The sequence below is a fragment of the Notolabrus celidotus genome, chromosome 6 (genome assembly GCF_009762535.1).
Source record: "Notolabrus celidotus isolate fNotCel1 chromosome 6, fNotCel1.pri, whole genome shotgun sequence".
Lineage (NCBI taxonomy): Eukaryota > Metazoa > Chordata > Actinopteri > Labriformes > Labridae > Notolabrus > Notolabrus celidotus.
In genome coordinates this window covers 20940610-20968460 of record NC_048277.1, presented here as the reverse complement: position 1 = coordinate 20968460, position 27851 = coordinate 20940610, and the positions used below count along the sequence as shown (strand labels likewise).

The 27851-nt window shown below is 38.8% G+C and overlaps 1 protein-coding gene across 1 annotated transcript in view; it reads left to right on the top strand.

Moving 5' to 3' along the window:
• slco3a1 (solute carrier organic anion transporter family, member 3A1) overlaps window positions 1–27851 on the top strand; it is a 48881-nt gene that overhangs the window by 15998 nt on the left and 5032 nt on the right. Inside the window, exons 3-9 of the mRNA XM_034686696.1 lie at window positions 20803–20901; window positions 20996–21268; window positions 21805–21969; window positions 22076–22274; window positions 26072–26240; window positions 26755–26927; window positions 27021–27085. Of these exons, the coding sequence (XP_034542587.1) occupies window positions 20803–20901; window positions 20996–21268; window positions 21805–21969; window positions 22076–22274; window positions 26072–26240; window positions 26755–26927; window positions 27021–27085 (1143 nt within the window). The remainder of the gene's footprint in view (window positions 1–20802; window positions 20902–20995; window positions 21269–21804; window positions 21970–22075; window positions 22275–26071; window positions 26241–26754; window positions 26928–27020; window positions 27086–27851) is intronic.

The window sequence follows — 27851 nt, the reverse complement described above, 5'->3', positions numbered from 1 at the left end:
CACGCCCCTATATTGAACAACTCAAAAACAAACCTGCCAATGTCCAAAGTAGTTTACATTCTATGGTTCTCATTCTTCAGTGCCGCTGCAGATGAAACCTCACCTTGACTTGTAAGCTACTGTTTGTTTACATTGTGTAAAATGTATGAAGTGACTGTGAGTTTTAATGTCTAACACTCGCCTGTCAGTATATACCTGACATGCTCCCTCTCACTCACTTGCTCCCTTTCACTGGCTTGCAGCTGAACTACCAAACTAGGAATGACAGACTAGCTGTGGGGGAACACAAAGGTCCTCTTTTTCCTGTTGAGGCATGAGACAAGATAACTGCTTCTACCTGGGGAGCAAATTTGTACAAAAATTTGCCTTTCATATCTCTGTATTTTGCAGCCAACCACTGGTTTGCAATTGTATTATAGGCCTGTGTATTTCATCTAACTTACATATTCCAGCAGTTTTCTGTTTTCTAATTCAGCTCTGCAGGATTAAATGAAAGTTCAGGTTTGTTAGGAAAAATGGTTTCAGAACTTGAAATGAAAAATGTCTCAGAGGGATCCACCAGAGACCTGTCAACATTCTTTCTAAAATGCTCTGACTCCAAACACTTACTGCAGTAGGGCGTTTATATAAGCTACTTAAACTCAGCGCATGTTAATGTCATCTTGAAGGATTAGATTCTAAATGGGTTTTTCCGTCCCTGCCATAAGCTGCATGCTGAGTTTGCCTAGCAACACCATTTTGTTTTATCTCAAGATGATAAACAGCGGTGCAGTAAACATTCATCACCCAGCCTCTGCTCCTCACTGTAATGAACTGTATGACAGGAAGCTCAACAGTCTACTGTGCTACGAGTTACCCAGATAAAGATCACTGTACATTACACTGTAGGCTGGGGCCGACTCGATTACCCTGGGCCGGTCCAAGAAGGGAGAGAAGGCAGCAAACATGAGATTAACTCGTGTCCAACTGGTCAACAGCATGCAGCTGCTGTCTCAAAGCTAATCAGTAATTATCCCCAATACTCTGAGTATCATGTAGAGGAGTCAGAGAGGAGCTGAGGGGGCATAATGATGAGCAGATGGAGACTGATCACTTCACAGAGTCTCTGGTTTTGATGAATAGAAATTCAGTGTGATTGATTAGAGATCGTCTAAGAAAGTTTTAAAAAATGCTAATAGTGAAGAGGCACAACATATGGAGACAATTCATACACGTCAATAATTTTGAATTTTTCAGTGGCAGCAGCCTGCACATAGCAATAAAGATGAAGGAGTTCTTTTTTATTCTGAGTTGTGGTTTGAATCAGACGGGGCGTATTTGCAGATCTTTCAGATGGTGTTAAATGAACCTCAGATGGGTGTTGGCTTGCCACGAGGTTGATTTTTTTTTCACTCTCCTATTTCTGTTGTGTGTAAGGCCATGTAGCAGCCGTGTCATCTGGCTGCTCGTGTGTAGTGAATCACCTCCCCCAGCCAATCTGCTGTTTTTGCTGCATAGTATTGCAGTAACACAGTGGTTATCCCACTGGATGTTTTTCTAAATGTACAGTCCAGCCTGTCAGATGTCTGGTTGTCATAATAAAAGTAAACTTCCAGAGGGTTCGCTGAATTCCCAATCCTTTCTGGTTTTAGAAACTTACACGTGACGTAAAGGGAAACAGCTTAACATATGTGGAACAATTTTTAAGTCTACAAATGACATTTACAGCACATAGTTGATCTTTGAACTAAGTGGTAACATATTAAGCTAAAAATGTATCATTTTAATATCAACGTTAACATCCCAGTTATATGAACAAACACAGCCGTGATCCATGTCTTTTCAATGAGTATCAGTACAATTTGATGAACAATGGACACTCTGACAGCCTGTCAAAATCATGAGGCCTCTTTATTTAAGATTATTGATGAAACATTTTTCGGAAACAACATATTTAATGCTGAAAGACCATTTTTAAACCTCATATTACTCAGAAGAATAATATAACACAGTATTTGCCTGGGTGTATTTTCCACTTTCCTTAGCTGCTGACACACATGGCATCTTTCAGTGAGAATGCTCATGTCATCATCGTCCTCATAGTCTTTGTTTTGATGGCCCTGTAGCCTGAGGTGAAGCGGCCAGCTTTGGATTAATAAAAACCGACCAGTCTTAAGACGTTGTCCTGAAATCACCCTCCGTGTTTCTTATCTGGAGGGTTTCACCTTTTCTGGAGAAAGTCCTACAGGTCTCTCTCAGCTTGACCGTAAGGGATGTAAGAAAATGTGAGTTTGGAAATGAGGAAATGGGTCAGACCTCTGCAGGAACTGGATCAGTGTTTGGGAAACAGACATGAGACCCCTCAAGCTGTCTCCCCAGGGCCTGCAGGGCCGTATGGTGAAGTTTCTTGCCATTGCCATGAGCACTTTTTCTTAATTTCTCTCTACCAGGTCGCCATCTGCAGCAGCCTGAATTGGCATCCTGCTGCATTGTGCCTTTTTATTCCTGGCCTTAACGTGCCTGTTGCACCTTTCTCCCTCCATCCCGAATCCCTGTGGCCTCACTATACCTCACCATGCCACCGTGCCGCCTCCTCTCGGCAATCTGGGTCAGGCTCTGTCACTGCTGATTAAAAAGGGGATTTTTGTGTCATCCACGGGGGGAGGAGCAAGGGGATAAGAGGTGGGAGGAGACGGATAATAAACACATCAGCAAGCCGTCGCCACAGAAACGACCGGTTGTTGGGCCGTTTGTACTATTGGATTGAGATGCTCATACTCTGCAGCTGTCACTCTACTCTGCCTCATCTCCAAACTATGACCAGAAATCACAGGAATGGAGAAACAGGCAGCTGGTCAGCTCTTGTACTAGACTTCTTATACACTTCTCTTTCTTTCTTAAATATGAGCTGTTAAGTGTGCGCCAAGTCCTGACCTTGGGCAAGGTCTTGGCTCAGGAAATACGGATTCACGCTGCGCTTGTGGCTTTGCCACAAATCCCAAGCTTCATTGATTGAGTGGTGTGTAAGTGGTTGCTCTCTGGGCTCCTAGGATTACTCAGAAGCATGTTCAGCACTTAATCCTCATATCACTGATGGCAGAGAGTGAGGGATAACGGAGCCTAATTAAATGGACTCTGATCAATAGGTGGGCAGTCTGTATAATTAACTGTTTGATTTAGTCAACTTTTATTTGCTGAGTGCGCAAACAGAAGTCTGTTTCTTCCTGACTCTCCTCTGGTCCAATAATTTTCTGCCTCCTTTAACAAAACATGAGGCCAATGTTTTTTACTGTCACAGAGCAGCTGGGTTCACACCCATACAGAAAAGTTGTACGATAGAATCTGTTTCAAAGATGTCTATGTTTGAGTGTTGCCCATCGAGCCCCTAAATTTGGTGCCAAAGTGCAGTATTAGTGGCTTATAACTGAGAATGAATCACTGTTTTTAAGGGGTTTTGACCAATTAGACTCAAGTATTTTCACAGACAGGTTATGAAACACACTTCACTGTCTCAGTATTTGTTTTCATCAGAGGGGTTTTTAGGGGGAGGGAAAGGTCAACAGGCTGTGACCATTCACAGAACCCAATGGCTGCCTTTCTACGATTTAGCCTCTGGACATTTTGGGGGGTCTTGCAGGTAGCAATAAAAGACTGCAGGCCAAGACTTGTATTTCCGTTTGTTGCCATTGTTTAGAGTCCAACTAGAAACGTAAGGAAGAAAGGAGTTGAAGTTGAGAAGCAACGTAGAAAAGGGGATCATTAGATGCACCTTTATGGAAATATCCATTTATGAGTAGAGTTAAAAAAAAGTCATTGTTTCATCATCACAAATGGGCTCTGGGTATGCACTGGGATAGTTTGTTTTCTGCCTCTTATACACATTGACTGTTTTCCTGTACATAACCAATGCTTACTGAAACATTAGCGGTCTATAATCCATGTTCCACAAACAGGAACCAAAGCACTAATGATACTAACTACTATAAGGTCATGGCTAATGTCTAACCCTGTGTCAGTCCTGGAAATATGTTGTTGTTATAAATTGTAGAATTTGAATTGAATTAGTAAAATCTTCAGGGGATTTGAAAGGATTCATTCTTCGTTAGAAAACTCACTTCTGGATTTGGATTAGATCAGTTCAAATTGAAACTCATACTTGACATGAAACCACATTTTGTTGCATCAATTTGATTTGATGTTTTAGTGATCATGCATATTGTTGCAATATCACTACACATAGGAAGAACAAGTATCTGTTTTCATTCTGGTGTCCTGTCTTTCAGTTTTCTGGCTCTTTACTACTCAATTAAAATGTTTTCCTATGGAAACTCTTTCCACATCTGGCCTCCTCTTCCTCAGAACGCATCACATTCCTTAATAACTGTTGGAAGATGTGATTCACAGCCACCCTTTTATTTGTCACACATTCCTTGAGAGAAGGGTTGAAACAGGCTATTGGCATCTCCATCCTGACAATTAGTCGCAGCCACCTGCAGAAGAAGCTGGTACCAGCTGCTGTCAGAGAGTCCCATACCTCTCTGTGCTCCTCGTCTTCAATAGAGCAGCTGTGGCCCTTTAGCAGAGAGACACACATGCTCTGGTCTCTTGCCCTTTCTCCTCAGTGCCTTCATCCTACCACCCAACAAGCCAACAATGGAGACCGTGGGCAGCTCTGTCTCAGCTCCAGGAAAACATCTGAAGCAGGATTACAAACAGATCACTGTGGCAGAGCGGAGAGACAAGGCTTTGCTCTGTCACAGTAACTCCTACCCCCCCGTCGATCTGTCTCTCCCCTGTTTTTCTCCCCGTCTCTCCCTCCTGTGCTGACCCGTTGCTCAGTGTGGCAGAGTCCTCTGTGCGTCCAGCATTACATTAGCGCTCTGTTTGACAGCATGCCCAGGCTGTTTATGTAATGTGATGGCACAGAAAGACACTTATTGTCATTGTAAACGCAGTGGAAGCTTGTGTTTATGTAACAGTTTAAAAATGCTAGCCTTGCACCTAAGACCTGGTAGCGCAAACATTGTTCATTGTGCAGTCTGGTGACAAGCCACGGTGATCATTTCATCGTCATAATTAGGAGTGTGGATTTAACTTTGTTTGACATGACAGGAAAAAAAATGGACTTCATTTAGAGCTTACTAATACTGATGCCATTTAGGTTAATGAGAGCTTTTACTGCTTCCTGGAATAGTCGGTGTGTTCACACAAGGTTAATTGGACTCAAAGATTAAGTGACTGCGTGTCAGGTTTAAGTAGCCTAATGTCATTGACCTACAAGAAGAAGAGCTTGATGCTGGAAGAGGAAAGTGTCTCATACATGTTTGGTGACGGCACATTTATTTGAACAAAAATGGGTATAGGAACATTAAACAGCTTTTTATTTTATATAATTATATTTTCCCATAATATATCACTTCTGTAAGCTACAGATTCAACTTTTAATCATTTCTTTAACCATCTCACCGCCCAAAGAATGTTGAACATATTGCTTAAAGCCAAAGGTGATATCCTCAGGAATCTTGCTCAATGCACAGCCAAATGAGGTTTTGATAAAGTGTTCATATTAAAAAAAAGAAAGATTTGAAGAGCGAGGACTTGTTTTCTCATCAAACAAAAAGCTCAAAATAATTTATGGAGTATCAAAATTAGGGGTCACGCTACGATAGTATCACGATATATCACGATATCACAATATTGTGATATATTGCGATATTCTACACATTAAACTAAGAAAAAATATGTAAATCACACAATATTATTCAAAATTGAAAGGACAAATTAAGTCAAAACTATTTGATTGAAAACAACTTTTCCACTTAATTCTTTTTGAAATACTGAAGTTGTATTTTAGTTCCAACAAAAATATCTATATTAAGAGTTGAAATATCCATATCATATTGGAGGTCAAAGTATCGCGATATATTGCTGTATCAATATTTTTTCACACCTCTTATCAAAATAGTTGGTGATTCATTTCTGTTGTCAAAAGAATTTAAGGATTTAACATTGCAGCTCTGATAAGCTGTTAGAATCTGTTAAGGTGGGCAAACCATGTGTCTTTATACGACAGATATTCTGATTAAAACAACATTAATGAGTTAATAATAATATACATGAGAGCTGTGTTCTTTAATATGATGCAGGCATGCACCAAAATGAACCTGCAAGAAGGGTTAGGTTTAAGATTAGGTTTTGCCATGCACCAAAAAGGATCCTGCAATAAAAGCAGAAAAAGATAATTTTCAAAATTTTCATTTCATAATATTAAAAATTGTTTTACTGTCATATTTCAAAATGTCTCAATGCAAAAAATTGTTATTTCTCCAGCAAACAACACCGTGAACATGCTGTGCTTGATTCAAATGTCCCGATGTCAGCATTGTTGCTCATTTTGTTGATATTCCTTTTAAGTAAGACTCTTTGACCTGCACAACAACTCTGGCAGACGTGCAGATGTCAGATATCAACAGTCGTGATCCATTTAAATGTCAAGTGAGTTTTAATAAACTTTTGAGATGTTGCAAGAAAAAACATGCAAAAGAGGTATGTTTATATCCACTACATTTGGAGGCTCAACAAGGATCACTGTAAAGCATATTTTCAGAAAATAAGAGTTTTGGATGCACTTTGCACCTGGTTGTTATTTGGAAGAAAAGAAAGTTGAAGTTGCAAATGGGGGTAAATAAGCTCTCTTGGCCATGTAACCCATCTTTAGTCAGAAAATAGCAGGAATTAGGTCCTTTTTTTTCAATTTTCTTTTTATTTAAGTTCAAGATAGATTTACACAGCACATTTTCAAATGAACACTTTATTTTCACTAGAAAAAACAGAGGACAGACAAAAATACAACAAACAAAGAAAACATAATAGTCCATGTGTAGCAGTGAACTAAGGGAGTTACAGAACAGCTGTAGATCTTTACCTGAAATCCGTTCTATGGGGGTTAATGAACTCAATCCATCCTTTCCAACAATTATCAAAAACATCACTTTTGAGCCTCAGAGTAAAGTTAGTTTTTCCATTACAAAAGTCATGCATCACATTAAACCAATCTACTAATGCAGGTGAATGTTGACATAACCACTTTTTTGTTATGTCTTTTTTGCTGGCCACCAGCATTTCTCTAAACATGTACACTCTGGAAAAGCTGAGAAGTTGAGGTGGCATCTTGCCCAGATACAATACTTGAAAACATACATCAATCTTGATTTTTAAAACTTGTTCCATGCTATCTCTGATTGACTTCCAGTAATTTGCAATCTCTGAACAATCCCAAAACACTTGAAAGTGGTTTGTTCTCAGCGTCCCACACCCTCTCCAGCATGCTGTCTGCCCCTCTGAATGTTTTTGTACAGGTGTTATAAAAAACCTAACCAAGTTGAAATTAGGTTCTTTTGAGACATTTTATTAGTTGTTTATGTCAACTAGAACTTACATGTCTTTTGTAACCCAGGGACCACAATAATATATTTCAGTCATTTTTATTCAAGCAGAAAGGGTCAGCTTTATCGCTTCTTCAGAACTTATTCAAAATAATATTGTTTGCTGTCCTTCATTAACAGCAAGTTAGGAGGGAAAACAGCAGGTAAAGAACTCAAAGGCAGGTAGAAAAAGGTTGACAACTCAATGGATTAAATTTCAAAGATAATCTAATAGGCAGATACCAGCAGGCGCTCAGGCAGTTTTTCTGTTTGTGGGAGACAGACTGAAAACAGGTAGGTTGGCAAGCAAGTCAATATTAGAGCAACAACTCCAACATGTAATAATAGAAAATACAGTAATAAAGCAACTAGTATGAACTGTCAAACAAACAGGAAATTCTGGGCTATATCTGGAGTGAGACCAAGGGAGGTGACAAGTGAGCAGATCAATGGATAAGGTCAGGCTATGATGGACTGATGAGATGTGGACTCAGGTGTGTAGACAGGGAAACGTAAGGTGTCTGGTGAAGAGGTGGAAAGTCACAGTGAGTCTAATTAAGCAGGAGGAGGGATGGTGGCAAAGTCAGCCATGCTTCTATGTTACACTTACACTTAAAAAGAAACTGAAAAAACATGTCCTTCTTTTGAGATCTTGTGCTCTGTAGTAGAAATGTTGAACTGTGATTTTGTGTCAGTCAGGAGAGACGGGACCACCTCCATCTCTTGTGTCCCATACACATTTACAAGAGTTATCGTAAACCTAATGCAGTAGATTATTTTTCAAACAATCATTCCTGAAAGGAGAAACAGGATAGGAACTTGTACTTACAGAGCTTACCAAAGTTGAATATAATGACCTCACTTCATCTGATTTTATGTAAGAGCGCTGGATGTCAATTTTTTATTTCAGATTGGAAAAACATTTATTTTCATGACATGGCTTCCATGTATCTCTTTACATAAAACCTTTTTTTTTCCTTCCATTCCAGTGCAGCATGTTTTACTTAAGTGATTTTTTTTCCTCTGTATTGTCATCTAAAGAGTCATGGGATGTGGCAGCTTGGTGTTCGCTGCTCTTAAATTATGAAAGAGGAGAGAGATCTGCTGGGGACAAAAGAATGTCTCCCAGCATTTATTGGTTTTATTTTGTCTCTGATATAACCCAGTGTTATAGTGAACAATGTAAAATAGAATAGGAAGGGCTTAATGTTCTTATTTGCATTGTTGTTTTTAACCCTCCTGTTATGTTCGTTTCTCTAGTACAGCAATAATGTTCCTTGGTCAATTTGACCCGGGGCATATTCAATTATTCAAAAGTGTCAGAACCCCAAAAATCCCAAGACACTTTTTTTTTTTAATCTATTTTTTAACTCCATTACTAACCATTTAAATCAAGATTTAGTCCATTAGTGTTCTTTAATTCTCACAGATCATGGTTCAATGAGGATAACTCACTCGTTTTTCATTAAAATCCATGTTAAAACTTTTTTAATGTACATTGGAAAGCCCTAAATATAAATACAATACTTTTACATGACAGATTTTGATTATTTTATTTTAAATTTTAAATCTTTATATTTTTATGAAGTGATGTTGATAAATTTACACGACTCCTCTTCTGTCACATGCTGTCCAGATTTTTATGCTGGTTTGGAAGGCTTATATTGCTTAAAATAGACTTAAAACAGGTCAATTTGACCTGCAACATAACAGGAGGGTTAAAGCTGGGGTTGGTAGTCTCTGAAAACTAGCATGAATTTGAATGTAGCATTTCCTCATGACTCCGTCTAACACCAACACCCCCCCCCCCCCCACACCCCCCCACCCCCCCACCCCCCCCCACCCAGCTCACTTGCGACCATATGATCGTGACTGATTAAAAACCGGTCCTCACCAGAACATTATCATAGTGAAAGTTAAAAACACAAACAAACATGGCTATTGTTAGTACTCACAGCTGTCATGCTAGCATTATCCAGTTGTACTGGTGACACGATATCAGGAGAAAAGTTATAACACATATAAAATTGTAACAGCTCTACTATTTGTTAAACATGTTCAGTGTAGATGTTCTTTATTCCTACAGTGTTGATAGTCAGTGAAGGCATCAGGAGAGGTGTAGAGAGTGCGAGTGGGAGAGAGGAGAGACAAGAGGAGAAGTTTTTCATTCATTGAAACATTGATTGTTGCTTTGTTGGTTGGCTACAGTACATATATATTTTCTGTAGGACTTACTAAATGTCATTAATTATTTTGCTTGTCAGAGCCCCCGTGGTGAGAGCTTTTTAGACTCTGATCCGGACTACAGTCCTGAGCAAAGCACCTCATCGGGTCAGAGGGGACAGGCCTGAGGTCGAGCGAGAGGGGCAGTAAATAGAGTCAGGGGAAGCAGAGGCAGGAGACGGGGACTCGGAGAACACGCCGGGGAAATGTACGCGCAGGAGGCGGGCAGAATGGCAGGACGGGATTTGAATGGGGTAAAATTTTGGCACCCAAAAAACGGTGATTGGTTGGTGTTTTCTCAGGTTTACTCCGGCTGTAGATAGCAGCTTTTCTTCACTCTTTTTTAAGAACACATTATGTATTGATTGCCTTCAGGACATAAAGATCATTTTAACCAGTGTAACAAAAAGTGTATCTAAATCTGATTACCAACCCCAGCTTTAAGAAATATCTTTACAGACTATTATGTCCAACCAAAAGTGTAAGCCCCAAAAATATAAAACTCGCAATCGGTGTAAAACTTAGAGGAATAACAGGTCACCACATTTAAACAAATTGGAAGCTGTAAATGTTAATTTAGCGATAAAAAAGAAACAAAAATTCTAAATAATCTTAATAAACTAATCTTTACATATTGGCTGCACTGATATTTGTTTTACTTTTGTGACTTGAATTCAGTGCCCCAATACAAAGCATGATACTGTCATATTGCACAGAGAGTTCTTTACGTAACAACTTTTACACAGTATAATAAAAGGCATCAGGTGTCACAAACCGCACTACCAGCACTTATTGGTTTTGCATACTCTGTTAATCAAAAAAATGTTTGGTCAGCTTAATGAAATAAAGTTTAGAACAAAATATTTTATTTTTAAGAATTTTACATGTTCACATCAATGGAAAATAGTTGTGTATCAATTAAATGCCTCAAGGTTGTGAGTGAGGGTAACAGCATTTAGGAAAGATGTGAAAATGTTGATAGTAAATTGTGAAAATTAAACTATTGTACTTAAAAGTACAGTAAATTTGACTTAATGTGGTATTTACCTGTTACTATTAATAGCCATAACAATCTGACATTATGAGGAGATTGAGTTGATATGCTGTTATCAGTCTTTTATTACATCATCACCTGTAACTCAACACAAAGCATCACATCATTTCACAAACCGTACATTAGGCTCAGTGAACGTCACCTACCTGTCCATAAGAATAATCTTATCAGCAGTCTAGACTCATAACAGTCCAGTGTTCAACCAACCACTGACTTGAGGCAGTGATGCCTTCAGGGAGACCAAGCATTCACCTCCTGCTCAGACCTTGACCCCTCAGGGGGCTTAGATTGAGCCTGAGCTCGGCTTAACATGACAGGGTGTCGAGGGGGAACAGAGCCACTGAGAAGCCGGGCGTCTCTGCAGGGCCGCAGCACCGAACGACGCTCTGCAGCAACCCTGCTGCTCATCCTAAGGCCAGAATGCTAATAGTTTTAAACGTGCCCTTAAGCTGCACTTTTTATAAAGCAACCATATGGCATGAGTGAAACCGTTTCAACACTCGTCTGCTGGAGTGTAAGTTGGAAGTTAACACAGCGATAAGACGATGTTTTGGTATCAGATCACAGCAGGGTGTGTGTGGAGGCCTGGTTTCAAATTTTAAATGTTTTGACGTAAGCGGAAGTCAAAGTAGGATGATCCTGATGTAATGGCATTTGAATCTGAGATGAGAGCTGACTTTAAGCTTTGGCTTGTTATTTAGGTCAGGGCTGGTTAGAGCCAACAGGGTTACTAAAGGGTAAATCTAACCAAGCAGTCATCTCTCTGCTTCCTCCTCATTCATAAAGTTCAGACTGACATGCTGATCATTTTATCGTTGATCAAGAAACTATGCAAAAAGCCACGTTTACTGTTTTTAGATCCAAAACTTTAGATGCAGCATGTGATAGTGAGCTTGATTTTTGGGGTTTTGAATGGTTCATGTGAAATAAACAGGTACAGACATCAGATTTGGCTGTGAGAAATTATGATGGTCATTTTACAGAGTTTTCTTGCGCTTCATACACTCAACTAGCAATCATCATTGCCCATTCATGTCTCTGAAATTTTGGCATATTTGAATTTTTAATGAGAGGCAAAAAACAACATCAAGGAACCTGCTGGATTGTGTTGACAAATGTATTCAAAAGCAGTAAAATGAGTTTAAGTTGATATTTTTGAAGGCTCATGGGGAACAGAAAACAGTAAAATGAAGACTTACCTTTTTTAATCTAGCTTTTAATTTGGAGTAATTTATTTTAAGACCTGGACTGCATTATAAAATGTATTATTTCTATTATTATTTTAACCATTATTATTTGAATAATTGCTTTAACATATATTTATCTTATTTAATTATTCTATTTATTTCTTGTATTCACCTGATAACGCTACCTTATTTTTAAACTTTTGTTTCCACTATTACTTATTTTATTAATTTTACTGTATTGATTTGATTTGATTTTTAGGTATTTTATTAATTATCATGCCTTTTATAATTTTACCATTGCTGTTATTTTCCGTTTCTCTGTTATTCTGTGAAGCACTTTGGGCTGCATGTTTTTATGAATGAAAGGTGATATATAAATAAAGTAGAGTTGAGTTGAGTTAAGTATTTTAACAATGTTCGATACTATCTACATGTAATGCAATGTTAAAAAGCATTGGTTCCTCAGGACACTTCCATATTTTATAAGCCTTGTTGAGACTTCTTGCCGTCAGTGTGAATAATGTGCTGCCTGACAGGTGATGTTGATGCTGAAACTAAAGTCAATCAGGTGGGCCAAGGCTTCACGTCCTGGGGTAAAATCTGCTGTCTGATGCTGTTGGTTCTTACTTATGGATCACTGCAGATTTGGCAGCCCTTGATATCCTCTGTATTTCATCAAAACACACTTCACCTCAGAGGCGTCTTTTGCATGACTTTTACGGCTTTGTTTCAAACAGGACTGAGTTTACATAACAGCTGAATTCATTCTCTGAACACGTCTGCCTTTTGGATTTTGGGTCACACTTAACAGAATTTAGAATCAGTCCTCAGAGGATCTAATCCTTTAAATTTACTCACTTCCTGGCAGCAAGTTTGTTTTTGTTGTTTTTCACAGGTTCACATCTTGGGTGTCAACCAAATGTCAGGGAGTCAGTTAGCAAGAGTCTGGAAGATTACTGTGTTAGTATCATCCAAAAATAGGAGAGGAAGTGGTGCTTCAGTGAGGTACTCAGTGAGAAATGTAAGATAAGGATTTCGTCAGTTCCCCTCACAGTGCCTAAAGACAAACGACATTGAGATTGAGATCAGATGTGACAGCAAAAATAGTGCAGAAGAACAAGCAATAAAATGACACTGAGAAATGAAGGCCCTGATTTTTCAAGTTAGGTGTTAGTTAATTTTATTCTGAAACATTTTGGCATGTATGATTTACATTTGCAGAACTTCTTCAGATACATTGATCCCTATACGCATATCTGATAACATCATGTGGGTTCACTGTGTTAACGTCAAGCAGAGTCTTGCTGTGTTATTAGCAGATGTAGTGGGCAGTAATTTGTGAACCAAAGATTATGTAATAGCATGGTTGCTTTCCCTCTTACTTTCCAGTGACGTTTGAAGACCTGAGATCTAATGAAATGTCTTGGAAGGGTTTGTGCAAAACCACAGGAGGTTGTGAATCATGAATGTTTGACACCTGCTGCCATGGCTCTTTAACCACTTGTATGTGGGCATTTAAAAAACTCCCTTAACAGTAAAAAATGGAAAGTATTGACCTGTAAAAAAAAAACAGAGAACTAAACATGCATGCTGTTGAATAACACAGCTCACCACCCCACTATTTGTTTGTTTGGTCGTGTGTCTGTGTGTTTGTTTTTCTCCTCTCTGTCCCTTATTATGGTATACCATGTCAAGCATTTTACCTCACCCATGATGACCCTGTCTGTCTTATGTTTTCAGTATTGTTTGTAAAATATTTGTTAGAAAACAACAAAAATAAAGTAAAATAACAACCCAGAGACCACAGGGGAAAGTCACTGAAAAACACTTGATTTGGGTTGTAAGTATGAAAGAATGACGGCACTCTCTTAATTCAGCGTCTTATACATTATGATTCATTTTTACTTATTAAAAATTTCCTCCAGCAGTTACTTTATGCAGCTTCCACATGTAACATATGTGCTACTAACTGTATTCACTTTGTTGGTCATTCAAACCAATGCATTGCTCGCTTGGACCATGTCCAGTCGGTCTAGGTCAACTTACTCTTACTCATTCTCATCCCTTATAAAACCAAAAGTTAGTATTTAAACATCATTTTGGTTCAGATAATCCCCCCCTAAACCAGTGGTTTGGTTAACTGCCTACATCAAACCACATGTTTGAAACAATGTGACGCATTTTGGTTAGGTGTGGGCACTAGAAGTGTTCAGGTCAGATGTGGTGGAATGAATGAGTCAAGTCAAGTTGGCTTGTGGTTACAGACTGGGCTCCAACAGCAGTCATCAGGATAAAAGTCCTTCAGCCACCTGCTCTCTCTGTAGATTTCATTGTTGTTTATGCTTCTTTACAATAGACTGTGTAAGTCCTGTGTAAGTTATTGTGTGTTATACTGTAGACCATGGGTTCCCAAACTTTTCAGTCCGCGACCCCCAAAATATAGGTGCGAAAGATTTGAGACCCCCATCGTCCCTCAAGTGATTTAATGTGGCTTCATTTAGCTGGTCTGCAGAAAATGAGCCTACCTATATGAGCATGTGGCTGTGTTTTCTGTGCTGTTAGGAATTAACCTGCTTCTACTGATGCTTTTGATAATTAATTGTTCACTAACCCTAAACTCATTTGAGTCAGCCGGCGAAAAGAAAGGCAGAAAACTCATTACTTCTTCTATTTTCAAGGTTTTATTTCAAGTTTAGCTACTATTTCTGTTGATATTTTTTTACTATAAATGGATACAATTCACTATTTTTAGATAACTTTTGTCATGCAACTTATTTTATTGCATTTTTACAGTATTTCTTTGTTTACCACAAGTTAACAAATTATATAAAAGTAATACAAAATCAACAAAGAAAAGAAAAAATAAATAAATACAAAAAAATACAAAAATAATGATAATAAACAAATAATAATAATTAACAGTACAAACAAAAAGGAAGATACACATAAGAAAACAAGGTAAATAAAAAAAAATAAATAAAAAAAAAATAATAATATATATATTTTTTTAATTCTGGAAGACATCTCACGACCCCCCCATTTGTGTTCTCGCAACCCCCCAGGGGGTCCCGACCCACACTTTGGGAACCCCTGCTCTAGACTGCACAGTATTCTTTGCTCCCGGTCTAAGACAGTCCGCCAGTGCAAGCTGTTTTCACTACTTACACTATCGGCTACCAGTATTTTAGCTGGCTAGTGCAACAATACGAAAAAGGAGGGATAAAAAAAAGATAATATACCCAGCTCACAAACTTAATGTGAGTTTAAATCACCATTATTATTCCTTTTCTTTTCAATGTAAATTTGTGAAACAGTTGGCAAAATGACCAAATCAAAAGGCACAGCTAAATAAAATACTGTGATGCTTTCCCTCCATAAAAAAATTATTTAACCTACTGATCTTACTGCATTGCATAGTTGCAAATTTCTTTCACAAACCAGAAAACACTGTGCTGTCATTCTGCTACCACTTCGGTGCAGCTAAATAGGGCAGAGGAAGTGTGTTGCCAGGAAGCAGTTGGACTGTCGTTAGGTGTGGTTTAAGCATGGAGGTGTACTCGTGTTGTTTGTATCTTTTGTGTTACTGTCAGAGTGAGTGATGCTGCTTTGTGTAAGTGGGCATGCAGAAAATGTCCTGTGCTCAGTGAGACGTCTGTGGCCTGTTTGTGTGTCTCTCTCCAGAGTCTCTTTCATCTCTAAAATGTCTTTACTCCTCTACACACAAGATGTATGAGTCAGTCTTTTGTCTGAAAGCTCTTTAAATTGTACAGCCATTAAACTTTACCGTAGCTGTGAACATAAACTTGAAATCTTGTGTCTGCTTTATGCAGTTTGTCTATAATGGGACTCTCTTTTCCCCCTCTCTTTTGACCTTTTGACATGAGCTTATGTTGAGGTCCCAGTGGTGGAGAGCTGGGACACTGACTCTTGGATTTATCCTTCAGTGATCGTTTAACTCACTATCAGTTTCAGAACCGTCCCTTGTGAAAGTGGCACAAGCTGTTGTTTGGCCTCAACATCCCACTCTGCTCTTATTTAGCTCAGGGGATTACTCAACCAACTTGAGCAGGATTAATGGAGAAGGAGAAGGAATTCCTTTTATAAAGTAAAAGCAGAAAGTAAAGCGAGGACGCTGCAGGCGTAATGTAATGTATCTGACATTTCGATTAGCATGAGCTGTTGATACCCTCGCTGTGCTGGTTTATAATCTCAATCTCTTGATTTAGAGTTTCAAAAGTAACTGAACTTTGCAACTGGGAGTTTTTACATTTTTGGTATCCATATCTATGTAAAGCAGCTTTAAATATGTCTCTATCTCTGGGTATCAACTGGTTACACTAAAATATAAGAGTGATTTTATTCATCACTTGTACGATTGGCTAAATCTTTACCAAGTAGTACAGGCATTCCTAAGATGGAGTTTCTTGTAGTCAGCTCTGTGTAAGTGTGAAGACAGACAGCATGACGTTAAGGACCTTGCATTTGTGTAAACCACCAGTGCAACATGTGAAAAACTGACTCTGATCTCCAGTTTGCACAAGACAGCCCCACAAAGTAACCCTCTGTGCTCTTTGAAGGGAATGCGTGGGCGTTAATAAATGTAATATTCATATTAAATCAACTTTCTGAATGCATTGCGTAGGATACGGGATGCATCTGTGGGTTAATTAAAATCCGGAAGCACAAGCCTCATGGACAGCAGCTCTTCCTGCCTTTTCTGTTGGTCTCTAAACAAATTAGAGGGAGACAAAAACACAAGAGCTGAGCTTTGTAATTGAATTACATCTGACATGCTCCCCTGAGAGTATAATTCACAGGATACTAAAAGGCCCAGAGAACTACAACATGAACAAATTAGTTTGTTTTGTACTTATCTCCTAACAGAACTGCTGGAAGGGAAAAGGGATTTAGAGGCAGTTTGGAGAGGGAGAGTATTACAAAGATTACCCACGGCTGTGGTCGTGTATTGTCCTTCATGGAGATTTAATGTGCTTTACTTAGGTTTGCTGTTCTGTTTTTTGTCTTCATCTTAATCCTGGCAGGACAAACAGGAAATATGGGCTTTGAAAACTTGTACAAGCAGTATTCTGTTTGGCATTCACCTGATGGCAAGGGTCAGTTTGAAACAAGATAAAAAGTGTATTGAAGCAGCACAGAGGTGAAATGGAAACAGAGGTTTGTCTAAAAGGGTCTCTGTGAGTGCCCACATAAATCCTTTATGTGAAACAGTCAAATTACTTTTAAACATTCACCTCCTCTGGCACCACATTATGTACAGTAACTCTATATTAAAGTTACAATTTTTTTTTTTAATGGAACAAATAGATACAACTTTTAACTGAGCTGGCAGAATTTGTTAGCTTTGAACTAAGAGAAGCTTGCTGTTTCTGTGCCAAGCTATGCCAACTGTCTGCTGTCCCTGGTTTATACTTACCACCCCAACATAAGTATGGTATCAACTTTGTCAACTAGCTAGAGCTACTGTAAGTATGAAGCAACAGCTAGCTTATTCAAATAAAATGAGGGTTTAGGGCCAGAATATTTCCTGGCCATTCTCACTGACTTCCTAGAGTTTCCGCTAACTGCCTAGCTAGCTATGTCTTCATGCTTCTGTTTTTTTGTACGAAGCTAAGTTACACTACGTAACTTAAGTCCAAAGCTCCAAATTTAATGGACTTTCTTATTTTTTACCACCTCAAATTAGAAAGATAATGAGAAGAAGGTAAAAGTGAAGATAAGATAAGATCTACATAGACTGCAAATTTCACCGTCACAAAATGAATGCCACTTTATCTCCTCTCTGCCTTAAATGTAAAGTTGAGATAGGAGACTATACTCACTATATGTGGTCTTGTTCCAAAATAGAACGATACTGGTTGGGTGTAGTATAGCAGCTGAGTCTAATATTTGGCGTGAAGTTTGAGCCAGACCCTGTTTGTCTTATTCTTGGCCTTCCTGACAGGAAGCTTGTCAGTAGACATCACAAACAACTGTTTAACCTTTTAGCATATGCTGCAAGGAAACACATTCTGTTATCCTGGATTAAGGAGAAGCCACCAACGAAGAAAAACTGGCACAAAATGATCATGCATTGTATGCCCATGGAGTTTCTTACATGTATGCTGCACTCAACAACTGATACTTTTTACAAGATATGGGATCTGTACCTACAGTATATTGATCCCAACCTAGCTAACACATTAACTGTGGGATTCCTTAACAGAAGTGACATTGTCAACCAGGACACATAGGATCAATGACTGCACCTTACCCTGAATATAGCGGTAATGGGACTGTCCTGTCTGCAAATGTGAATGAGGGGGGCCTAACCGACTGACTTACGTTTTCATCTTCTCGGTCTATATGTTACATATGTAAGCTGTATAACCTGTTTTGTGTCTCTTTTATTTCCTAGTAGTATGTCCTTTTTTAAAATGTCTGAGCTGCCGTGTTTATATTCTTGTTTGTTTGTATGTTCTTTTTAATTTGAAAAAACCCCAATAAAATATGATTGGGGGAAAAAAAAGTGAAGATAAGCTACACTGAAGCAATGCTTCTGTTTTAACCATAAGATCACGCTCATGTTGATGCTAGCTTATCCTCATAGTGAGAGACACGACTTGCTGTTTCTCTTCTTTTAATCTTTAGACACACAAAAAATAATCCATGCCCGTTATTTATTTAATTATTTCATGTGAAGATTATCAGCCCTCATTTCTTGTGCAGAAGCAGCAGATTGATAAGGGGGAATGCTCCCTCATAGATTAGCAATCTTTCCCACATGCGAGACTCACGCTGTGGCACAATGTTATCATCAAGGAGACAGAGTTTCTTAAAGCACTGGGAGAACCAGCGACTCGGGGAGAGGCATTTATCCTCTCGGTGGTCGAGGACCTGTGGGCTTGCTAAACTATCATCCCCTTGAAGGTGATTTCACTAACTGAATTTCCTCTTTTGGGCTTCCTATGGTGAAAGCAATTGTGATGTTGTTGCTATGAGAAGACAACACTCAGTTTCTAAGGAAACACTTGAAATAGCGAGTGCACAGGCCTCATTTGCAACACCACAGGCAAAATGTTCACATAGTGACTGCAGACCTACTTCACATAAGCATTACATGTTGTTACACTGCAGTTTTATTGGTCTTTAGGCACAGCAGCTCCTTCCTGTGTGTCTGTACTGTATGAGTTTGTGGTTTAAGTCTGTGCGCACATGCTTCTTCTCTTCATGCCTTATCTTTTTTAAACTTTAATTTTATATTTTATAAAAGCAGAGGATATTAATTTAATATCTGGCTCTTTTTTTGTAATTATTCAAAACCACAAGACTTAGCTGAAGGAAGAGGTGAAAAAATATCTGTCACACTCGGGTGCCTCACAGACTCTACCAGTTTATCATGCTCATTTCCGTTCTGGTTTGTCTGTTAACCACAAAGCTGTTTCAGTTATGAGGAAAATGGGTTCCCATCACATCACAAAATGAAACTTTACTTTTTCTTTTGTTTCTCTCCTCATCTTGCCTCAAGAGTCCACATTGTGGCAGTTATCCTTTCCTAACAGATCTATGAGCCGTTTCCTTCATGTGAAGAATTAAACCATGATGTGAATGAGGCTACGATCGTGTGAACGTGTTGACTCCCTTCCTATGTGGGTGGTCAGGGCAGGAAGCAGGCCGTACATTCAGTCTCAGAACTAGTGGAGGGAAACATGAAGCTTAGTCACAGTTTCCATGCTTGTTTGTTAAGTGGCTGCTCCTGGCATCCAAATAATGTCTTACTGAAGGCGCCGTGCTGATAGCAGCGATGTTCAGGCCAACAGGCAGCCAGTAAAAGGGGGATGTTTGTGATGCTGCAGGGCCGCAAGGGGAAGATATATAGCAGAGATGATTTCATTGTAGTTTAACGGTAATCTGAAGCTACCATTACCACATTTGTCAAACTTAGAGGAAGATCTGGTCTGTGTCTGTGTGCCAAATACACTCCATCCTGTGGCCTAATAATACCACACATCACAGGACATATAGCCAGGAAGAAATTTGTCTCCCAAATTGAGCTTTGAGTCTTCATTATGTGCCTGCAGTCTGAGTCACAGTGCCAGACTTTAGCCCTGCTGATAGCACTCTAATGAGGCTTTTGGACCACATTTATATCTCCAGCTGCCCGCTACAGCAGACTGGAACACAAAACAACTGGTTCCTGTAGTCAGGGGTCCACCTCACAGAATGTGTTTGGGTCTGTTTGCATATGGTGTTAACCTGCCAGGAGGCTGAGCCATGTGATCGTAATGAGTGCAGTCACACTAAGTGTGTGTGTGTGTGTGTGTGTGTGTGTGTTGCCACGACTGCTGCACTTGCCTTGTGGTTCAAACTGGCTGATTTGATCTTTCCTGACAGCCCAAACTGTTTCCCTGTTTGCTGTCTGGATTCAAAGAAACCTGGAAAAGGCCAGATAAAAGAAGTGCTCAAATGAAGATGAGCTTCCCAAGTTGTCTCTTTACTCTACTTTTGTAATGGAATCTTGTTTTACCTTCATGAATTCATTAGATTTGTTGCAAGCCATGCTAACCTAATCTTGTTTTTTTTAAGTAAAATGAAACTTTATTGACACTTCACAGCAGGAAATGTATAATCGTCTCATTAAACAAGAATAATAAACTAATCAGAAGATGTTCAATCAGAAAATATCTGACTGTGTGGACATTGTTTGCTCTTAAATACTTCTTATAATCATTTTTGTTTACCAGGTGTGTTTTATGGATTTATACAAGGGATTAATAGTATTATACAGATAACCTCAAGATTTATGTAAACTGAAATGTAATATTCATGGCTGCAGTAACAAAGTGTGGCTGTTATTTCCCCTAAAAACATATTTCTAGTAGTGTCAAGTGAATATAATAAGACCTGAGCATTAAAGTGGATATTTGTGTCTCTGCAGGTATCCTCTTCTCCACTCTGGTGTTTGGACCGGCCTGTGGCTTCATCCTTGGCTCTCTCTGCACTAAGTTCTATGTGGATGCTATCTTCATTGACACTAGTGAGTTTTCTCCTGTATCTTTTTTTTTTTTTTTAAACTTCAGCATGTTTCTGTTTGACTGTGGTGTCTTAACTCTCTTTTTCCTCTGCTTCAGGTAAGCTGAACATCACCCCAGACGACCCCCGATGGATCGGGGCCTGGTGGGCAGGCTTCCTCCTGTGCGGTGCCTTACTCTTTTGCTCTGCTATCCTGATGTTTGGCTTCCCTCAGTCCCTGCCGACCAAGGACAGAGAGGAAGGTGCTGAGAGCGAGCAGGTTATGCTTCCTCCGTCACTGAATTCAGAATATGAGACTCCAAAGTCCAGCAACGGGCTCGTTGGCAACCACGAGCCTGCCAACAGCCCCACCTGCTGTCAGCAACTCAGGGGTGAGTGTGCAAGCTGTACTGCTGCACTGCAGTGTTAAAATGCAGAGAAAACATTTCCTGTCAGTGTTACAACCTTTTTAAATTTGTGACACTTATAAATACTTTGTGATTTTACATATAATTATGTATGTTAACTAAATATTAAACTGTGAGTTTGATACTGCTGTAGATGTGCCTACATGGATAGAACAAAATTATTTAAATTCCACCAGATGTAAAGCACTGCACTAAAAAATGTGCTAGATTCACTTTTTACTCAAATATTAAAAGGAAATAGTACTCAAAATGTAGATTGATTCAAGTCAGACCTGTTGTTATTTTTTATCATTTTTTATTATACCACTTGAAATAGCTGTTAGCAGGATTGTAATGATTTAAATGGTGGAAATTTGAAATAGATGCAACTATAAAAGCTATTCATAGACTCAAATACAAGTTCAAATTACTAAAACTATTAATTATTTTTTTGAAGTGTAGAAAAATAAAAACGTTTTGCTCATGCTCAGATATTAATGATCATTTTTCTGTGGTGCTAGTCATTCCCAAGGTAACCAAGCACCTCCTGTCCAACCCCGTGTTCACCTGCATCATCCTGGCGGCCTGTATGGAGATTGCTGTCGTGGCCGGCTTTGCAGCCTTTCTGGGGAAATACCTCGAGCAGCAATTCAACCTCACCACCACTTCAGCAAACCAGCTGCTAGGTCTGTCTGCACACATTCACAAACACACACACAGAGCCTTGCAGCTTTTCTTTTTTTGTAGTAGTTGTAAATTAAACAGGTATCTCATCAACTTTTATTTTGAAAGGTATGACTGCCATTCCATGTGCATGTCTGGGGATCTTCATGGGTGGTCTGCTGGTGAAGAAGCTCAACCTGTCGGCACTTGGGGCCATCCGCATGGCCATGCTGGTCAACCTGATTTCCACTGCGTGCTACGTCTCCTTCCTCTTCCTGGGATGTGACACAGGTCCTGTGGCTGGGGTGACCGTCAGATATGGCAACGAGTAAGAGAGATTATATAGAAGCTCTTTGTTTTAAATGTTGTATACATGCTTAGCTTGGAGCTGCCAAACAATACATTGGGTGTTATTGTTTTTTTATTGTATTAAGTAAATAAGTAAGTAAACTTTATTTAGTATAGCACCTATCACAGACAGGCACAAAGTGCTTTACAGAGAATCAACATGCTGCAGTCAACATGCTCAAAGGCACGGTCACCCTTAGTTTTAAGCCTGACACGAGGCACAGCAAGCAGACCCTGGTCTGAGGATCTGAGGGGTCTACTGGGGATGTAAGGGTGGAGCAGGTCAGAGATATAAGAGGGTGCTTGATGATGGATTGCTTTGTATGTTAATATGAGGATCTTAAACATAGCCAGTGTAAGGAGAATAGGATGGGAGTGATGTGGGATACTTTACTGGACCTGGTTAACAGTCTAGCAGCAGCGTTTTGAATTAATTGTAGTTGGTGAAGAGAGGATTTATAATAACAGTTTGTCTCTTAGGATCAGGACTTTAATTAGATGAGGAACAACAGGGGTGTCATGTTGACCCTAAAAGAGAACATGAAGGACAGGGGCTGGGGTTTAGGAAACTAACAAATAACTGCACTTGCATAAAAAGTCAGACAAAAATGGGCCCTTGTGATTTCAAAAAGGTGTCATTGGAAGTACGATGCTGCACAAGCACACACTGATGCTATCAAAATGATGGATGGACAAATAATTAGACCCAAAACAAAAGAGAAATGTGAGCCGCTGACGAGGGGGTAAATACAATGATTGCTGAACAGAAGGAAAACTTGCAACTGACTCAAACGTCAACTGAAAATAAAGAAAGCCAACAGATGGTGTTGACCTTCTCATGAGTAAAAACCCAACTGCAGAGGGAGACCTCAGCCTTCTTATATAGCCTCTCTCAGCTGATGGCAATCAAGAGAACATCACAGGTGCTCCCAATATCTGCTGATTGGAAAGAAAACCTGTGACCCCAATTTGGATCTCTTTCCAAACAAACAAACAAATGCTAACTAACAATTGATAAAATTACGTTACCCACGTCTTTCAATATCATGAGGAAAGTGCAACATAGTCATGCTGTGTTGAAGTTATCTGGTTAAAGTAAAGTTTAACTTCCTCAAATACCTGTTTGACAATGGGCTGCGTTCACACAAGGCCTTTCACAACCGCTTGTTTTGTTGCACTTCACCATTCACATGCAAAGTAGCAGATCATGGTATTGCATGCAAGAGCAAATTAAATATATGATCCTCCCCCAAATTCAAAGACTTCATCTGGATTAATTAAAGTTAGCAAACAATAAATTAAAAACAATAACTAGCAGATTATGGGTAATGATTTAATGTCAATTAATTGAAATTTCAGTGAGTTTTCATAACCTTGATTGTGGAAAAAAGAACTTGCAAAGATTGTATTCTTATCGTAAGGACACTCTAATAAATAAATATGAGCAGTAACTCTGTTGCCAAGGTTACAGGACTTTATCAGAGGTGAATAGAAGAGGATCTAAATGTGAAAATAAAAATTCTTATCAGCGCCACCGGTCATTGGGGCACAGAGCGCTCACTTTTTATTCAAACAACATTGTGTCATCTAATCGAGTCTATAAAAAGATTTTCTATTCAGAAAGTGGACTTGTGGTGCTCGAGGCCGCACGCGCTGAATACAAATATAAAAGACCGAATCAGAAACAAGTCCTGCCAGAGAGTTTTAGAGCATGATTGTCATGCAACAGGAGAACAGGATGTTTTGTCACGTAAATATTCATGACTGATTAACTTTTACGACAGGCAACTTTCCATAAAAGTTAATTTACCAATATATATATTTAGTAGTTTCCTGTTTGATTTATCTTGATGGATTACTCTCCATCTGTTGAGTCACTGCAGCCTGTTTTTGTCTGCTGCTGATAAATGTTTGTCATTCAACAATTCCAGTCTTAACAGAGGGCTTTTCTGTTCATGATACCAGACGCTGTTCTTATTCTTCCTTTAAGAAATATCAACTTCTTTTAAACAAAACTTTATGACAATAAGACAAACTTTGTGGACAGGTAATTGTGATGATGAGTGGGGTATGCAGTACAGGGAGGTTTCTTAATTTTTCAAGAGAAGAGTTAAACTTCAGAGTTATTTGGATGTGTGAATATCTTTGAAAATGTCCTTTAACCTCTGTCTCACACTTACAATGCTCAGAGATAGCTTCCGGTGCTTCGCAGCTTTCTCTATCACACTGAAATACAACTGTAGTAACTGCAATATTTGGTCAGTTAAATAATCAATTGACAGGCTTTTCATTTGTAAACATTTTTGTAAATATTCCTCTCCCAATTAGCCTTTTTCTTTCAAATTGTCACATAGAATAACTCATGGGAATTTTCACTATTTTACAGATCATAGATATCTGAGTTTATTGTGAAAATACCACCTTGATATCATCATAAACTTTATTTTTTATACAATAATGATGGTATTTGTTGGTTGCAACCCGGATCACAGCAAAATAAAATAAAAACAAGAAAAAAAAAACCATGATGTGATATAGAACATTGTAGGCTTGAGTTGTCAGAGGGCAGACAAAAGAAACTAAATGAAAGAGATTAACTTTTCTATATAGTCAATGTATTACAAAGAGCTTAAATTTATGCAGTGTCACTGAAATGTTATTGGGCACGATCCACTTGTGAGAAATGACCCTACTGTAGATCATTGACCGTGTACTCTGAAGTTGGTAAGGAACTACAAAGGTGTCACATTTACTTTTGTCTATTTACTAAGCCTTCCCAGTGAGCGAATTTCTGCAGAGAAGACATTAAAAAACAATCATGTTAACAAACAAATTAATAGCAGTTTTCAAGTCCCATCTCATGCAATTTGTGGCTAAAATAAATTGCCAACCCTGCAATGCAGTCACTAATGAAAAAACTAAAGTTAGTGAAGCTGCTATCGTTCCCATGACCTTCAGCATGCAAGCCCTACTCCACTGAAATCCATTAAGTTCTTCTTAACCACCGTGTTGTCAACTACAAAAGCATCCAAGGGTCTTTCATCTTTCATAGACAGAGGTGCTTTGCTAAATTACCAATTTTCTTTCTTCTTCTTCTGTGAATAATGCACTAAAGTTGTGCTTTTTGTTTAAAAACTAGTTATTTTGGAGAAATGCTGTCAAAGTAGTAATTTCTGTCTTCTTTTTTTCCCCTTAACATTAACAATTTATCAAAAAAAATTAAAACAAAATTGTGTTTTCTGGCATGTTGATGCTGTAACCATATTCCAGCAGATTGATAAATTGTTGTCATAAGGTTTTAGACGTCCAGACCTGATTTTAACTTCTTTTTCAAACAATTTTCAACCTTGAGACCCGTGCCAGTGCCTACTGAGGGTTTTTTATTTAAAAAAAGACAAAAAAAACAAATATTTTACTGTTTAGTTAGGATGTTTTCATTGACTGTAAAACTGCATGATTTTGTTCAGTTGAGTCCAAGTGGATTCTTTGGCCTGCAGTAGATAAGTAGTGCTTTTTGATGCACCATAGTAGCACTTTGGTGCCAGTGGTAGTCCCGCACAAACACTGACTTTGTATCAGGCCTTTACTGCTTTTGGATTTGCTTACCTGAACCCAGTGCAGTGCAGTTTCCATGGAGATGTTAAAAGTGAACTACAGACCAATAGTATCTCAGAGAAAGGGCAGAGAGTGCTCCTTCAATTTTTTTTTTTTGTACAGATACAGTTATTACTTCTAGAAGGAAAGGACCCTGAGGTTTCTGTCTGTGTCTCTGTTCAGGACTCTGAGGACGGGCGAGAAACCAGAAGCTCCATGCATCAGTCAATGCAACTGCTTCACTTCTTCCATCAGTCCCGTGTGTGGAGCCAACGGAATCACCTACCTGTCCGCCTGCTTCGCCGGCTGCTCTCGTACAGGAACGACTCAGATGACACGGAACGCCTCTCAGGTCTCTACACTAAAACTAATCTATGACTACAACTCAGTTAAGAAAACCTATAATCACGGTCTTGGTTTCCTTTCACCTGATTGTGCAGCAGAGATAACTTCTCTCTAGTTTCCCTTTAAATCATGGATTTTACACCCACCGAACAAAAAAAAAGGCCTTTCATGGTTCTTTCATAAGCTTCAACATATTAGCCAATCAAGCTTTACTGAGTTTTTTTTGATCAGATGCACTGATGTGCAGATTAGAGTCTTCTATATTCAAATCACATGCCGAGTTTTTCTCTGCTCTCAGCAGCACAGACAATCTTTAGTACTGCTTGTTCACTGCAGCAGGTTCAGCAGTCATTTTGTGCAGATGTAAAACAAAGATCACTCATTTCTTCTGCACTGTTTCCAGATCCCTCTCCAAATATTAAAGCAACGTACACCATGTATTTTATGACTTCAACATTAACCTGTTTTTGTTCACGTTGCTCTGAAATGAAACCCCCCCCCTTGTGTTTTTATTTTCACAGAACCTGACAGGATGCAGCTGTGTTTCCGCTGAAAGTGCATTGGCCACAGCCGTTCCAGGGAAATGTCCGACGCCGGGCTGCCAGGAGTCTTTCCTGATCTTCCTGTGTGTGATCTGTGCCTGCAGCCTGGTTGGGGCCATGGCCCAGACTCCCTCTGTTATCATCCTGATCAGGCATGTTGTGAATATAGAAACGTATGAGTGTGTGCAGTGCGGTGCAGTGAAAAGTAATATAAAAGTAATGTATTCTCTCTGCTTCTCTTGAAGGACGGTGAGCCCTGAACTGAAATCCTATGCACTTGGAGTATTGTTTCTTTTGCTGCGACTTATAGGTAGGAGCAATTGAAAAGATATCTCTGTCAAAACATTCATTTTAGACACCTAAGGTCAGAATTAAGTTGGCAGGATATACTGAAGTGGATGGTACTGAAAAAGCCAAATGCACATTTGATTGTTGAAGGAGTGATAAAGTGAAGTCTAAATCAAGAAATGTAGAAATAGACACTTAACTTGAAATAGACGTAGTACCATTATATATATAAGTGTCTCCTTTTTGGGGTAGGTAGGGGTTAAAAATTCATGCTGTTAGTATCATTTATAACAGAAAATTTGTCCTGTAACATTTGTTTCTTTTGTTTTGTTTTGTTTTGTTTTGTTTTGTTTTGTTTTGTTTGCTGGTGTTGTTGCTTTGTTTTTGTTTTTGCCTTGGTTTTCGTCTCACTATTATTATTATTATTATTAGTAGTAGTAGTAGTAGTAATAGTAGTAGTAGTAGTATTACTATTACTATTATTACCACTTCTTTGTCTGTCTGTTTTTTTTTTGTTGTTCACATTCGTGCCTTGTTCACTTGTTACTCTGTCTACTATCACTTGGTCACACTTTCTTGTAAAGCACATTCCTTGCCAGTGGTGGACAGTAACAGAGTAAATTTACTTGAGTACAGTACTTAAGTATATTTTTTGAGTATCTGTACTTTACTTTAGTATTATTTTACTTATTACTTTTACTCCACTACATTTATAAGACAATTATTGTACTTTTGACTCCACTACATTTATATCAATGCTCTAGTTACTCACTACTTTTGCTTTGAGG